The 17,883-nt window shown below is 35.9% G+C and overlaps 1 protein-coding gene across 1 annotated transcript in view; it reads right to left on the bottom strand.

The window, feature by feature from the left end:
• POLR2B (RNA polymerase II subunit B) overlaps window positions 1-17,883 on the bottom strand; it is a 43,393-nt gene that overhangs the window by 21,222 nt on the left and 4,288 nt on the right. Inside the window, exons 2-10 of the mRNA XM_019740119.3 lie at window positions 17,173-17,245; window positions 12,807-12,957; window positions 10,220-10,332; window positions 9,868-10,087; window positions 9,326-9,484; window positions 6,579-6,743; window positions 3,312-3,508; window positions 2,997-3,116; window positions 2,011-2,197 (exon numbers count right to left, since the gene is read on the bottom strand). Coding sequence (XP_019595678.1) covers window positions 2,011-2,197; window positions 2,997-3,116; window positions 3,312-3,508; window positions 6,579-6,743; window positions 9,326-9,484; window positions 9,868-10,087; window positions 10,220-10,332; window positions 12,807-12,957; window positions 17,173-17,245 — 1,385 coding nt within the window. The remainder of the gene's footprint in view (window positions 1-2,010; window positions 2,198-2,996; window positions 3,117-3,311; window positions 3,509-6,578; window positions 6,744-9,325; window positions 9,485-9,867; window positions 10,088-10,219; window positions 10,333-12,806; window positions 12,958-17,172; window positions 17,246-17,883) is intronic.

The following is a 17,883-nucleotide window of genomic DNA, read 5'->3' as shown; positions in this document are numbered from 1 at the left end:
TTTCCAATGTCACAGCAATACACCAGCCCCTTCCCTCTTACCTATACTACTGCCATCACCTCCTAAGTCCCTGCCATGTCCCCTCCTACCTACCTTCCTCAGGTACCAGAATTATTAAAACAGATATGTTCACATCACTTACCCATTTAAAAAATTTTAAACAGGTCCCCGCCCACTACAGAGGACCATGACATTCAAGTTCTCCTCTGAAGTCCCAAACAACCTTCCCCTATTATTCTCCCAAACGCTATCCACAATGCCAAAAACCCTCTCACCTCTACACCTCTGACCATGCTATTACCACAGAATGGAATGCCCTTCCCCATTCTGATCTGCCTGGGGAAATGTTACCACCTCTATAAAAGCCATCTGACCCACCTCCAGGAAGAACTGTTCTCTTTTCTGTGCTGTACGGAGTTTTCCACCATTCAACTAATCAATCACAAAGTCTTACAAAACTTGCTTCCTAAATATATTCAAATTTGACTCTACTCTCATCTCTGTAAGACTGCTCTTGTCCAGGCCCTAATCATCTCCCACTCAGCCCGTTGCAACAATCTCCCTGCCACCAACTTTACCCTTCTCAAGTCTTTTCTCCACACTGCCAATTACCGTGGATCTACCTTTAAAAAAAAAAAAAAAGTAGTCTCCCTCTGTGAGCTGTTTTCGACTTCCCTTTCCAACCCCATCTTCCCAACTCTCCCACTTTGATTTGAAAACCCTAGACTGCTCTATCTCCTCACACATACACATGCTCTTTCCTGCCTCTGTCCCTTTCTTCAGGATATCAAAACATTTTCTCCAGTTTTTCTGTGAGCCACTAGTTTTACACGCCTCCCAGGCTTGGACTATTTCCCAGTTTCCCTTCAAGATTCAGCTCAGACGTTACCTCCTAAAAAAAGACCCCTTTTTCCCCTCTGATGATGCTAAATGCCTTGCTCCAGCATTGCCACAGAGCAGTTATGCTACCTCACTATAATACTTACTGTACCATGTTGTAACTATCTGTTTCCCTCTGTGTATGAGTACAGACTGAAAACTACTAAAGATCATGGATCATGTTTTATTCACCTTTGCATCTCCAATGTGTGGCAGGCAGAGTGCCTGGCACATTGTAAGTCCCAATAACCACACACTAAACTGAACTGGCAACATGGCATTTATCCTAAGGCAGCTCACGGCAGTAAATGAGCTGTATATGGATGAATCTGTTTCCTCTGATAGATGGTGAGCTCCGAGGGCTGGAACAGTATCTCATTCATGGCTGTGAATCCAACATCACAAAAACCATGTATATTCGATAAATTCTTAGTTCTTTAAAAGGAACTAGAAATTTAACTGTGCTATCAGCAGTCTCCCACAATTTTTCAGGTCACCTGGGTTTCTAGGACTCAGGAGCTTAAAGTTGGTGTCTGAATGCCAAATTAATCAAGTGATGCTGGTATAGGCTAGTTAAAAAAAAAAAAGAGGCAAAGAGGAGGAGACTCTCCCAAAATATTCCATAAAGCTAGACATGTGCATTATAGAGTTTTAATCTTACATGAAAAGTAAATAGAAAAAAGTTAAAATGCGTAGTGAGACAGTCCCCGTTATTCCATTTGAGAGTAGTTATTTCAGTCACTTACACATACAACAGGCGAACAGAGAGAAATCACAGTGTGAAAAGTACTATATTTTACAACAAAGGAAGAGGATGACCATTTATTCTCTGGATCAGCTTCTAATATGGAGCTTTCAAGACATGGAAATTTCACCAACATGGACTGTCTCACCTCGCAAGCACCTATTCTAATTTATTAACTATCTTGATGCAAGACAAAACCTTAAGTCTCTCTTAGTAATGTTTATAACTAATTTAAGAAAAATTTCATTTTCATAATACAAAAGCTACCAGCATTTTACATCTGAAGGGGGGGCTGTGGAACAAAATAATTTAGTCCAATGAATGAAAGAATGTATTAGTCCCACAACATTTTCCTATGAAGCCTACAGTCATCGTCAAATCCTTACCTGAGATACTCCAGCTCTGGCTTGATGAGCTTTTTTTTGGTCACCCCAGTTTCCAGTAGCTAAAGAATATTTTAGGCCATCAGATATAATCCTTGTTTTAATTGCCAACTCCAAGTTAAAATCCTTTCCTCGATCAATAAACTTCTGTGCATAGATCCGCACTTCTTTAAGCAAATTCTTAAACATGCTGCCAAATAAAACGGTATTGTATTAAACAGGTAAAGGTCTACAGCATGCATTTTCAACAGAGACAATACGGCCCACAAGGGGCGAAAAGTGGCTGGAGTAGAGGGAGGGAGGTGTTATCACTTTTTATATATAAAGCACAGATATACGGACACGCAGTACACAAACATACATGAGGGGAGCCAACTGGGGAAAAAATGTCAAAAGAGGCTCCTTAGTGGGGAGATAAAAAAAAGTTGAAAAACGCTAATTTATAACACACTAAAAACAGAGCATGCACAAAACATTGCTAATATCATTTCATTAAATTGTCTATATTTATTTTTAAAAATAACTTTTCTAATTATAAAAGTACTGTGTTCATCATAGAAAATATGAAAAACATAAAAACATGTCAAGAATAAAATAAAAATCACATACAACCCCAATACTGTGAGACAACAACTGCTAATATTTTGATAGATTTCCCTCCAGCTTTTGTGTGTTTTTATAAAATGTAAAAGCAGAACTAATAATAATCCCAATATCAGCTCTTAGAAAATCAAGGCAATAATTCAGCTTCTCAAATGCCTAACAGAGAAATAAAAAAAATGAAACCATGGACTGTAATAAATTGTCTTCACAAAGTTGAAATTCTCAGACATGAAGCAGAACTAAATCTGGGCAAGTAGCAAAGAAAACATAGCTACCTTTACATGTACCCCGTATGGATGCCAACATAGTTTAGCACCTCCACGTACAATGGCCAATCGAAAGTGAAATCTCTCTACTTTTAACGATATCATTCTGTAACATCTTACCCTCTAAATAAGAATGCAAGTAGTGGCCCAGCAAGATCCAATCTTTTGTTTCCATAGTGATCTCTGTCATCTAATTCTCTTCTACCCAAGGCTGCTAGAAGCAACCTATGAACCATGTACCTTAAAAAAAAGAAAGACATGAGAAAGAAAACACATGGTTTTGGCTTTTTAAAATATATATATATATATATATATATATATATATATATATATATATAAATAAAAAATATCATTTTTGGCATTTTTAGCTTTAAGAAAAACTCTATTTCAACTATATATTTTGCAAAGAACTTAAAGCAAAGAAATTTAACATACCCCAAGAAATAAGCCTTTTTAGTCTCACAAAAATCACTGACACCAACATGAGGGAGCATTTCTTTTTGTAAGACTTCTTTTGCATATTTAATTCTTTTCTCTTTAGTGACACCAGGCTTTGCCCCTCTTGAACCAATGAAATTCAGTGCAACATTCTGTTCTTGGATGACAAAAGCTTCATCAAGAGAAGGTTTAACCTATCAGATAATTTAAATAAAAGTTATTTTCAAATTCATATTTTCACCTTAAAAATGAGACAACTTCAATTTATAATATGTTAAATATCCCTATGACCCTAATCGATTATGCAAATACTTTTAGAAAATTCAGGAATCAAAAAATCTTAGAACTTGAAGACACTTTAGAGATCTAGAAATCTCTGACAAAAATCCACTCATCAGCACAATTACACTTTCTAGACAAATAAAAGTAATTCCATTATAAAAAGAATAGTGTTTCTTGTTTGTTTTTTATGCTTTAATAAATAATGGCAAAACAAAGTTCCCTCCAAATATCTAAAATCAACTTGGAGAAGTTTAATAGTCAAATTAAATTTTTCTAAGCTACAAATGAATAAATGTGCGAAACTGTTTTCAGCGTTGGCTTAAGAGGTTTTTATTCTATAAATAAAACCACTCAGTTTTATGTAAAGGAGAATATTTTAAAGACACATTGTTAGAGAGTATTGCATTCCATACATGCTAGTAACTAGCTGTGGTCTCTGAGCAGCCATGTAATCAATTTCCTCATCTACAAAGGAGCTAGATAAAATAATTTATAAGTTCCACTCCAGTTCTAACATTCTAAAGTTCCAATTTTACACAATAAAGAGCATGAGAAATGAGAGGTAACAATTATTAACTTTGGCCCCTGTAAATACATTTTAAATCCTGTCACATATACTGACCTGCATTTCTTGCCCTACCTTTCCTATGTCTATTTATCACTGATCCACAAGTTTAAATATCCAAATTCTAATCATGGAACCAAAGTCAGAAAAAGGTCATGTAAACCAGTCAAAGTGAGACAACAGTATGGTTAAGAAAAGGGACTTTTTTAAAGGAAGTTGTCATTGTTGTTACATAACTGTTTTGTTAAGGTTAATATGGATTTAGAAAAAGGAATAACAATAATGATGTATTTTCAGAAGAAAAAAATTAAAGCACTTTTGCACAGTGAATGCCTGACACACAGACTTGTAAAAACTGATCTAAACTTCTTAAGAGCTAAAGGAACAAACAGTAATTTTCAAAAAGGCAATACAGGGGCCGGCCCGGTGGCTCAGGCCGTTAGAGCTCCATGTTCCTAACTCCAAAGGCTGCCGGTTCGATTCCCACATGGGCCAGTGGGCTCTCAACCACAAGGTTGCCAGTTCAACTCCTCAAGTCCCACAAGGGATGGTGGGCTCCGCCCCCTGCAACTAAGATTCAACACGGCACCTTGAGCTGAGCTGCTGCTGAGCCCCCAGATGGTGCAGTTGGTTGGAGCGTGTCCTCTCAACCACAAGAGTTCGACTCCCGCAAGGGATGGTGGGCTGCACCCCTTGCAACTAGCAACGGCAACTGGACCTGGAGCTGAGCTGCGCCCTCCACAACTAAGACTGAAAGGACAACAACTTGAAGCTGAACGGCACCCTCCACAACTAAGATTGAAAGGACAACAATATGACTTGGAAAAAAGGCCTGGAAGTACACACTGTTCCCCAATAAAGTCCTGTTCCCCTTCCCCAATAAAACCTTTTTTAAAAAAAGGCAATACACATAAAGCAAATCAGGTCTTTCACTTTACTAAGAAAATTCCAGTTTGAATACTACCTAAATCCAGTTTGAATCATTTGGGATGTCTTTGGAGAGAAGATAACATATGTCATCTTTTCTTTAAAATACTTAAATACTTATTATCTTTAAGTATTTAAACAAAAAAATAAAAGCATATGATTACTGGTAAAAGCTTAAAGTAAAATCTTACCAGAACTCATTTTTCTCATGTAACTGTAGCAATAAATACTCTAATAACTAAAATGTACTTCACTTTCTAACTTTGTGACCAGTATTTAGCCTGCATTTCACCTCATTTCTCTGTGAACAATTTGGGACAACTTTAAGACTATCCACTACTATTTACCGAGACAAGGATCATTAATGGAAAAGACTGATAAGGAAATAGGTATTTATCTACATTCAAACAATCTTCTCACAAAAATAGTAACTTTACAGTAAGGGAACCTAACAGACACCACTGTAAGCATTACCAATAATGGGACAAAACGGCATCATGTGACTCCTGATACTGTGCCCTGGGAAGCACACAATATTATTTCTATATTTTTCCTTCCAAATTGAATCTAATGAGGAAACATCAGAAAAAGCCAAACTGAGGGAAATTTTACAAAATAAATGACCTATCCTCTCTCCCAAAATTTCAATGTTATGAAACACGGGGGAACATCAAGGAAAGATTAAGAGAGAGATAAGAAAGACATGCAATACATGATACTGGACTGGATTCTGAATGGGGCGGGAAATGCTATTAAAGACATTATCGGGAAAACTGACAAAAACCTGAATAAGATTTGCAGATTACTAGAATTGTATCTGACTGAAATGTTCTGATTTTGATAATTATACTATGATTATGTAAGTCCTGGTTCTTAGGAAATATACACTGAAGTATTTAGGAGTAAAGGGGCATTATGTCTGACACACACTCTCAAGTGGTTCAGAGAAAAATAATGTATAGACAAGTATTAGGTTGGTGCAAAAGTAATTGCAGTTTTTGCAATTATTTTTAACCTTTTAAACCACAGTTACTGTTGTATCAACCTAATAGAATGCTAAAGCAAACGTGGCAAAGATAACAACTGGTGAATCAGGGTGAAGAGTATACAAGAGTTCTTTGCAAGTTTCCATAAGTTTGAAATTATTTCAAAATAAAAAAACTAAAACTAAAAAGATATAAACTACTCATTTTCTCTTTTTAGTAAACTGCACCAGACTGGTATGCTTTTATGCTTTTCCTTACTACTGTTTCTTCTTGCTGCTGTCAAAGAACTCTGGATGCCTCTAGTTTTCATGTCCACTTTACACAGATTTGTCAGGAAAGAACCCGAGGCAGGGCTGAAGGCTTTCACTACACAGTAAAGGCATAGGATTTGTGACAAGTAAATTGCTCTTCAGAACAGCTTTCTACTATGTTTTAAGACCAGCAACTGTCAGTAACTTTAAACCTCTTATAAAACACTACGAATACATTTTGCTTACACATTACCATTTCCATCATCTCTGGATCTTCAAAATCATAAATAATGTGCTCTAAAATATCTCTGTCAGACACAAAACCTAATGCTCTGAACACAATAATGATGGGAACTTCTTGCTTGATATATGGTAGAGTTGCCACAATGCGCTGACCAATAGCACTCTTTTTTGCACCCTAGAAAAATAAAGTATCATTAGCATATGAGTACACAGAGACCATAGCCATTTAAATATCATGAGAACCATTCTATAAACATGTCATTGTACATATTTCAAAACAGCACACCTCTCATACTCTAAGGAACGTCTTATGGCTGCTTTTCAAAACCACTGGATCATATTTACTAATTTTATGGCTAGGCTGGTCATTTAGACCTGAGAAAACTTCCATTCTCTACCATCTGCCTGCCAAGATTCTCTCAGAATTCCCCAACACTGTATTTGGAAATGACTTCTGGCTGCAAAAGAATATGAACACTGACCGCTCACCCTCTCCACCCACCAAAAACAAAAAAACAAACCCCCCAAAAAAAAACCTCTGGAAGGAAGAAATAAATAAGGGGTAAAAAAAAAAGAGAATATGGATAGACAAATGTGTAAAAAAGCTAAGCGCAGAATGAAAAATAAATATTAACACAGAGCTGGTCTTAGCTGGATCTCCTTGTTTGAAGAAACAAATAGCCTCTTTCACACAAGCTTCTTTGTTCCAATTTCTCTCTCTTTAATTGTACACACATACAAAAACAAAATAAAAGTGACTAGGCTACACCGGCATACAAACACCTGGTTTCTCAGTTTTAATCGTATTTTTTCCCTTCACTATCAAACTCTACTTTTCTTGGCCTCATAACCCTACATTATCATAATCCTTCTAAGAACAATTTCTGTTGTTTTCCTCCTCTTACTTCAGACCTCCTTCCTTAGAAATCTTATCCCATCTCATGGATGCTCAGTAACAACTTTTCATAAGTGATACCCAAATTTTCATCTTGATCTTTTTCCTGTACCCTCAGCCCTCATATTTCCAACTGCCATTTAGTTGTTTCTATCAATTCCATTCAGTCTATTATTCGTTTCATCCTAGATCTTTCTCAGAATGAGCAAAACATTAAAATATAATGCCTACGTCACACACACCCCAAAATCTTTTGTCTAAAAATGAACTCACTAGGTTCTCTCTAAAAATAAATTCTTGGAAGTTCTCTTATTTTAGCCAGAACCTCAGGACAGAAACCGCAGAATCTTAACTGACTCATCCTCATATTACATCAAACCTGTCACTAAATCCAGATGATTTTCCTCTGCCTCTAATTCATTTTGCTCATAGCTGCCATGATAATCTCTGTAATACACTGTGCTCATTCCTTTGCCCTCCATAACCCAGGCCAATGCTTCTCAACAACGAATTCATATCACAACCATATGGGGATCTTCCCCAAACACTTGTACTTGGGCCCTATTTCACCCCCATTTACAAGTAAAAACCTTTTCAACTAACACCCATTCTACAAGCCTGAAGTATTTAACTTCAGGCAGTTAAAACTCTCTAACCTTCAAGTTTTTCATGTTTGTAAGACTTATAAAAAGTGGTATTAGACTCTGCAGAACTATTTATAAGAGTACAAGACTGGAAACCTAAATGTGCACCAAAAGAGAAACAGCTAAATTATGCTACATCTACATAAGGAATATCACAGCTCAAAAAGAATGATTAAGCGCTGATCTAAACAAGTTTTTGAAGGATACCAGCAAAGTTCAAACAGTGTGTACAGTATGCTCCCACTTGTATTTTTTACATTAAGACTATTTCTGGACATGAGAAATTATCAAAAGCAGCTGCTTTTGGTAATTGGTTTGGGGTCAAAGACTACTTTTATAGTATACCCTTTTGTGTACTTTTTTGAACTCTTTTAATGTGCATGTATGACTTCTTCAAAAAAATTTTAACAAATAATAAAACGTACATGAAATTAGAGGTTAATCATAACTACTTTCCAAGATAGGTATGAAGATTAAATCAAGCAATCTGAGTAACATAATTGGCACACAGTAAATTCAAGAAATGCTAGCTATCATTAGATTACATTATTATAAGTAACATGCCATGGCAGACAGCTTCTAAGATGGTTCTTAATTATCCCTGCCTACCATTACTATCACCTTGTGTAATTCCCTCTCCTTGAGTAGGGAGTTGAGGGGGCTGGGAACCTAACATCTAACAAAAAGAATATGACAAAAATGATACAACGTTGCTTCCGAGATTAAGTTATTAAAGACTGTGATTTCCATCTTGCTTGTACACTATGGCTCCTCTCGATTATTCTCTCTGATGTTGTCAGCTGCTGTATGAAGGGGACCCACGTGGCAAGGAACTGGGAGGCTTCCAGCCAACACCCAGCAAGGAACTGAGACTCAGTTCAACAGCCCATGGTGAACTGAATCCTGCCGACAACCATGTGAATAAGCTTTAAGATGACTGCAGTCCCGGCAAACAGCATCGCTGCAGCCTTGTGAGAAATGCTCAACCAGAGGACCCAGCCAAGCCACACCCAGATCCCAGACTTACAGAAACTGAAATGATAAATCTTGCCATTAGAGTAATTTGTTATACAACAATAAGTAAATAGTACAATGCTTGTCATATACGAGTAACACTGACAATATGTTCCAGAAAAGCTTGTGACTAATAATGCAGTCTGGTAAATTACAAAACTAGACAAAAACAAACAAACCCAAACATCATATCTCAGCCCATACCTGTCCTCCTCTTGCCAGCATGCTAACCCAAATAGTACTGGTGGGTCGGGAAGAATTCTCTAGACACGATCTACACTCTCCTGTGTAGGCATATTTAGAATCCTTTTTGGCAAACACATAGACTGTGTTTGTTGCCATTTTCTCTTGAGCAATCAGAACCTATATGGACAATAAAGAAAGTTACAGCCATTAAACCCACAAGGTCCTTGAAGTAGAAAGAATGAAATCTGTATCTTAATTTAATCTGATTAATAGGCTCACTGAAACATCAACTCTTGAACTTTACAAACTCCATTTTGCATAAATGATTCATAGAAACATGTAAGCTCAAACAAAGGACCAAATCTGTAGTGCATATTATATACCGCTAAATAAAGTTTTGGTTTATATTAAGTTCAACTGTCACCCACCCCCAACCCCCCAAATAATTCAACTGCTGTCTCCAGGTTATTCTGTATAAAAGTTTACTTTTTAATTTCAACTTTTATAATTTAAATCTTAAGTCTCATTTTGTAATTTTTTTAAAAATCATGCTACTATACCTTTTCTGATCCATTAATAATGAAATAGCCACCAGGATCCAAGGGGCATTCATTTAACTCACAAAGATCACGATCTGTTAAGCCATTCAAGAGGCAGTAAGTTGAACGCAACATAATTGGAATTTTTCCTATAAAAGTTTTCTGATGCTGAGTCTGAAGTTGTTCTTCCCCTTCTTTAATGACTGTTTTTGTTATATCAACATAAAGTGGAGCAGAATACCTTTGAAAATAAAAGTAGAACTCGATTGAGTAATAGAAGGTATCTGCTAAAACTCTCAACAAGATAAAATTCTGACATATTATTTTCTGAATTGTACTTCACTATCAGCTGCTGGAAAAAAATCTTTCTTACGTGAGATTTCTTAATCTGGCCTCATTTGGCATCATTGGTGAAGGAGCGCCATCTCTTTCCCAATGGGTAGGTTTGGAGAGGTAAATCTGTTCAAACTTCAGCAAATATCGTGGCTGCAATGAAACCAGAAAACATGAAGAGGATAAATAATTTTTTTTCCATAAAAGTTTCAATGAGTCCATTTTAATCAACATTAACATTTTGAGCAGAAGTAGCTCTAGACATTGGCTAAATTAATTCACTTTATCAATATGGGGACTCACCAAACTCAACATCCATATTCCATAGATGTCAAGTTTTATACTTAATCACTTTAAGGCAGAAGACAAAAAGAAACTTAATATATCAGAATTATGTAAAGACTATGGACCCATCATGTGCTCTAAGTTCGTATCAAACAGTTAAAATGTATCTGTATTAATGATCTATATAGTTTCATGTGCTCTCTCCTTGATTAGGGACAGAAGTACAAAGTGACTAGAAAACAAAGAAAAGGTAAGTCCATACCATTAGAACTGTGCTCTAATCTAATCAGTAGAACATTAGGGAAAAAAATAATACACCTAACTCTTCAATTAAACATACAAAAAAATCCTAATTATTCTACACAAAGGACAAGAACTTTCAGCCCACAACAGAAAAAATTTTTTCAATTAAATATCTATTTACTGACCAATAAAATAAGATCCACGAGAACCTTCCAGAGATAGTGAATTTCTCTCTAAATCAAATCTGAAATGGGATTAAATGGTCCACGTAAATTACTGCCACCCAAGTTTCCCAAAATGGAGTACGTAGAGGGCAAAGAGAACTCGTGATGATAATGAACCAAAGGGAGGCCATCCATTGACTCCTTATTTCCACCATAAACCCTTGTCGTCTAGGACATTACCTTAAAACCAGGCTATTCCAAGATTTTTATCTGCCTCCATCCTCTTCCTGCTCCAAGTAAATATAATTTCCAAAGTAAACATTCTAAAATAATGCTTTATGCATACTCTTTGACAATCTTTCAACAATTCCCCATGATATCCAAAGCCTGTGACAATCTGGTTCCATCTTACCTTCCACTAACATCTATCGAAAACAGATCAAAGCAAAAATTACATACTGTTGTGGCCCCATTCCACTGCCAAGCCAAATACACCAAGTATTTTCTTGCTGAAACGCCAAAGTATCTTCTCTTTACTAAGAGAAGCTCTACCCTGACCTTCCGTCAGCTTAAGTCCCTCCCATCTTTGCCAGTAAACTCTGATACCCCAGCTTCAGAGATCTCTTCCTCTGGTAGTATTTATGGTGCTAGCACTTGGAATATGCTATGTTATATTGCTATCTCCCTTGTACTGCAAAGACAATGAGGAAAAAGATGTCTTCAGTATAAAAAGGCGTTTTATGCCTATGTTTCCAGCAGTGCCACAAGAGCCCATTATTTCTGTTCTTAACAGCAAGTCTGTACAGCATCTCCAACTAGAATAAGAATAAAAGATCAGCCCTTAGGAACTTAACCACTGAACTGGCTAGAAATAATTTCTCCCTCTGTGTAACTCTATTTCTGGGGCTCTCCCTGCCTTACTTTGCTTTTCAGTTTTCTCTGTCTTTCAAGGCCCATAATGCTGTCTCTCTACCTCTGAAAAACTAAGAACAGTCATTATTTTAGACTACATACTTCTTTACAATCACTCATGTAAAACCAGACTATAAAATTATACCCTTGCTATTATTCTAACAATGCTAAAAACATGCATATGTGTCAATAAAGACTACAAGGAACTTAGAAAAATTAAAATAGCTGATATGTTTGGGTGGTTCTCCTTTATTATTTCTTATATTGCTATAATAACGTATTTCATACAATAAATAATCAAGGGAAAAAGTCCTTCAAATACTTTTTCTTTTATGATTCCTTATACAATGACAGAAAAAACTGGGGTTTTTTGAAGCAATATGACTATTTCTGGCTTGCTTCTCTGAGCAGTTCATCATATTTCTGAGTTCCCTCTTTCCAACTATTAAATACACACTATCTGAATAAGGATTAGGGTTTTGGATTGCAGTTGACCCTTGAAAAACATGGGGGTTGAGGCACCAACCCCGCCACACACTCAGTCAAAAATCTGTGTATAACCGCTGACTCCCCAAAAACTTAACTAATAGTCTGCTGTTAACCAGAAACCTTACTGATAACATAAGCAGTCAATTAACACATTTTGTACGATAAATGTACTATATATGTATTCTTACAATAGGTAAGCTAGAGAAAAAAAATTAAGGAAATCATAAGGAAGAGAAAATACATTTACAGTACTATATTTTATTTATCGATACTGTAAGTTTACAAGATGAAAAAAATCCATATATAGGGGACCCATGCAGTTCAAACCCATGTTGTTCAAGTGTCAACTGTAGTTGCAAAAATGCATCTCTTTATGTGTAAGAATAAACCAGGAGCTGACTGAAGATGCTGTAAGTACACTGCCAAAGACACCTACTGACTTTTTTTTTAACCTTTAAGCCAGGTGAGAGAACTGAAATTTCAAATCAGCACGTTTCTTTTACTTATGTTACTTTATTAGCATAACCATCTTACCGGTTCTTCAACTTCCCCACTAGCATGCTGAGCTTCGGCTTGTAGGTCGATAGGTGGAGCATCTTCCACAATTCTTTGAACAGACATCTGAATAAACTCATCAAAAGAATCCAGCTGTTGTCTGACTAAGCCTTTCTCATCAAAATAGGAACTGGGAAAATATTTTGAGTTCATAATTAGTTACAACTGAGTGATGTTTTCTAGCATATTTCCTCATTTTCATTATAATAAAATTCAATGAACAATTATTAATACCAACCCCTATACACGTATCTCTACACAAGATACTATGAAGTATCCAAAAAAGAGGTGAGACCAGGAACACTTTCTTTGTAGAACTTAAGTTTGGGGAAACGAGACATACTTATAGGTAAAATTAAAGCACAACATAACTGTAAGACAGCCCTAATTTACAAATGTCCTTTGTAGATCAATTTTATACAATTGCTTGGAAATATTTCTTGAAAAAAATATCACGAGAGAAAACTAAAAAAAGAAATGCACAAAGATAAAGATAACACCAAAAACACAAACAATCCAATTAAAAATGGGCAGAGGACCTGAATTGACATTTCTCCAAATAGGACATACAGACGGCCAACAGACGTAAGAAAATATGCTCAACATCACTAACCATCAAAGAAATGCAAATAAAAACCACAATGAGATAGCACCTCACACCTGTCGGAATGACCATCCTCAATAAATCAACAAACAAGTGTTGATGAGGATGCAGAGAAAAGAGAACCCTCATGCACTATGGTGGGATTCCAAACTGGTGCAGCCACTATGAAAAACAGATTAAAGGCTCCTCAAAAAATTAAAAATAGAACTACCTTATGATCCGCTTCTGGGTATAAGGTACATCCGAAGAAATCCAAAACACTAATTCAAAAAGATATATGCACCCCTATGTTCACAGCAGCACGATTTACAATAGCCAACATATGGAAGCAACCAAAATGCCCATCAATAGACTATTGGATAAAGAAGATGTGGTACATTTATACAATGGAGTATTACTCTGCCATAAAAAAGAATGAAATTGTATATTTGCAAAAACATGGATGGACCTAAAGGGTATTATGCTAAGTGAAATAAGTCAGGATAAAAAGACCAACACCATATGATCTCACTTATATGTGGAATCTAAAGAACAAAAAAAATGAACAAACAAAAGAGAAATAGACTCATAGATACAGAGAACAAACTGATAGTTGCCAGAGGGGAGTGGAGTTGGGGGAGCTGGGTGGAAAAAGTGAAGGGATTAAGAATTACAAATTGGTAGTTACAAAATAGTCACGGGGATGTAAAGTACTGCATAGAGAATAGTGTCAAAAAAAATTTTTTTTTTAAAAAAGAACTCTAATTGGAATAAGAGAAAAGATATCAATGACTAAAGTATGGAATATATAAGAATTTCAGTTTTAGGTTAAAGATTATTAGTTCTATTTTGAATATGTTAAAGGTGAGATGAGAATAAGTCATTCAAATGAAAATACTCAGCAAATGACTGTGATAAAAACATGCAGCTAGGGTAAGACATCAGAGCTAGCACTACAGATACAGAAATCACACAGTGAAGCCCTAAAGAAGGACAGAGAATCTAAGAGCAGACAGTATTGTTTATAAGGAATAGACACTTACCAAATTAGAGCTCTTTTGTTTGTATTGACACTATTCTCTATGCTGTACTTCACATCCCTGTGACTATTTTGCAACTATCACTTGTTCATGTGAGGGATGGGAAAGGAGAGAGATAAAAAGATACAAGCAGATTTAAGTGCAAGGGGAATCTCACTCCTGGCCACCGTGGTGCCTCAGGAACAGCTGCATAGCTGGGCTTTAGTGAGGCTACAGGAGCCCGGAGCTCAAACACAACCTAAGGACCAGATCATCTCGTCACCCCTGAGCAGCAGGAACCGCTACCAACACACCCCCGAGTTGGCTCCTCCACCTTGTGACCCCCGCACCTTATATTTGTCATACTTTCTTAGCTCCTGTCCCCCTAGTTAACTACTGACTCCGCCACCTCACATCAATGTTCTGAGACAATATACATAGCCCAGCTAATCACCAGCCTCCCATTTTGGCATCATCAGGTCACCCACAGGTCACTGTCAGGGCTATAAAGTGGCTGGCTAAAGGTCAAGGTCCCACCCTGATTCAATCAATCACTACCACCAATATTGGAAGTTTGGTTCTGTGATAGGGAACATAGCACACTAATCCTTGCATAAGAATGGCTGGAACGATTTCGTTCAGTAGAGAGTAAGGAGCAGGAAAGAAATTTCTCACAGCCATTTGGTTCAGTCAATGATATGTCAGAAACACATGGAAGGCACTGTCTGTAATATAAATAGCAAAGGTTTTTATGGACAATAAACAAAAAATCTTTACAAAACTATGGACAAGTTTTACTGCTAGAAAGCTGAACCATAGCTACTTTCTCCAAAATCATTAGAACATCATACTTTTTCCAAAATCATCAGAATGTCATCATTTAAACGCCTAAATTATATAAGTATTTCCTATTTATGATACCTACTATCATGAAGGCATCTAACCAAAGTCACTGGTGATAATTAGGTAATACACATTCACACTGCTTGGGAAAGGTCACTTAATGTTAAAAAGTGAAAAAACAAAACATCATCTCACAATAGCCAAAGCACTTAATTAAAATGTAAAAATCTAATAATTTACTTTGTAACAAATATTAAATGTGGTGACTGTTCACAATAGAGTATTTTATCCTTCAGCAATCTACCGCGTATGTTGAAAACAATTCTTTTTTTGTCTAAGAATAAAATATTCTTTCTCCCTGGAGATTATACAGGCATATCCCAGACCATCTACCTGGTTTTTATTTCCTAGTAAAAGGCCTGTAGGAGTTTGATATTCCAGTATCACAGAAAATACAAATGTTTTTATACCAATGTTTAATAGGAAACATATATACTTATATCCCAAAAACTCAATATATTTTTAACAAAACAAGGTTCAAGGAAGGTTTATTTATACTCCATGTACAGCTGACAGAATGTCTGAAGTACATGTTCTTTGAAAAGGGACAAAGGGCCAAACAAGAGGATGAGCATCTTGGAGATGGTGGAAATCAAAGAGGCATCATCATGTCACTATGTACAAAGCAACTGTCAGTTTAATGAGAGAGCAGAGTGTAGCATTTTATATCCTAACATAGCAGGATGTTACTTGAGTACTTAAAAGTAACTTCTCTTACCTATACAAGTATGTCAGGCTTCCTACTGAGTTTTATTCCATTTTAATTAAACTTAGAATTGAATGGGCATTTGAAATACAACCTATTGTAACTGTATCCATTTAAAATAATGAGACAATCAAGAAATCAAATGAACATCACCAGTAATGGAACAGACAAGCATCATGTGCCTCCTGATACAATGCACTGAGAAGAGAACATCACAGATGCCAAAAGCAATCATCTAAATCTAATTATGAGTGAACATCAGACAAAACCAAACTGAGGGGCACTCTAAAAAGGAACTGGCCTATAGTCTTCAAAAATGTCAAGGTCAAAATGAAAAAAAAAAAAAAAAAAAAAAGAGGACGACTGAGGAACTGTTCTAGATTATAGGAGACAAAAGAATAAATCATGAAAAACAAATGCAATATGTGATCCTAAGTTGGAACCACGGTCAGAAAAAAAATTTCGTTTTGCTATAAACATCATTAGTGGAACAACTGGCAAATTTTGGGTAAGGTCTGTAGATTAATAAGATTATTGTAAAAAAAAAGATTATTGTATTAATATTAATTTCCTGAGTTTGATGATTTATAGTACGATTATTTAAAAAGAATGTTCTTATCTATGCAACTTAACTCTCAAATGTTTCAGAAAAAAATATAGAGCGAAAGAAAACAAAAAATGTAGCATAAGGTTAACATTTAGGGAATCTGGATGAAGTATATACAGGAATTCTTTGTATAACCTTTCTGTATGTCTGAAATACTTAAAAAGTTAAATATACCGGGGGTGCCAAAAAATGTGTGCAAGTGGACACTTTAGTCAACGTTGCTCAAGCAGTAGTTCGCCGTAACCAGAAGTGTCTGGACGCTGATGGTAACCACTTGGAGCACCTCTTATAATTGCAGAAGTTAAACGTGACTTGTATTCATCTTTTGTTATTGGTATATGTTGAGTATTACAATTTTAATAGTTTTTTTCCTTTCTTAAAATGTGTATACATTTTTTTGGCACCCTCTGTATAAATAAATAAATGAGAAATTAGCTCTTCTGTAGCATAGTCACACAGAACATCTCAAATAAGCAGAAAAATCCCTGTGCCTTTTAAAACTTATTCAGTTTAGTCTAAATAGTTACCTGATTACAATCCAGCATGCTTCTTGCCACAAATCTGGGGTGATTTCATCATCATCCTCATCATATTGCATATCTACAAAAAACAAAAATATTGTATATTCATTTGCAAAATGCTATTGGTTAAGATCTTGCTTCTATGATTTGAAGTATTTAAAACACAGTTAATTTCTGCTCAATAAAAAGCAATCCTTTTACTTCAATTTTCTAAAATTTCAGTCAATTACATTAATTAAATTGTAATGAAATAATACACATAGATATGTATCTATGTATACATAGGTCTACATCACATAGGTATTCTTTCAATATACAAAGAGGCCTCATTACAAAGGTTCAACGTTAAGTTGTGTGAATCTGTTAGTTTTCCATCTTCTCCAGAAAGTCCATATAATTCTCATTAATAGCAAATTATAATGATAACTAAGAGCAAGCTCCCAGTCCTCTGCTCAAAAAGCTCCTCAGAGTCTGGAGTCAGAAATTAGGGTAAGGGGCAGAGACAGAAAAAAGTTCGTCTGGACAATACCTTAAAGTGGGTGGTCCATTACAGTACAATTTCATACATGTACAGGTACGACAGACTGTATTTTCCAAAGATGGCCAAACCGTATTTTCCATTTCACTAGCTTTTTTTGTGTGATCTGGACATTCTTACCATCAAGATATAGGGCTCTATGTTTCCTCCCTTTGAATCTAGGTGGGTTTTTGATTCTC

The sequence above is a fragment of the Rhinolophus sinicus genome, chromosome 1 (assembly GCF_057876585.1).
Source record: "Rhinolophus sinicus isolate RSI-liver-muscle chromosome 1, RSI-T2T, whole genome shotgun sequence".
Taxonomy (NCBI): domain Eukaryota; kingdom Metazoa; phylum Chordata; class Mammalia; order Chiroptera; family Rhinolophidae; genus Rhinolophus; species Rhinolophus sinicus.
Note: the sequence above shows the minus strand (reverse complement) of the source record. Positions and strands in the feature narration are given on the sequence as shown.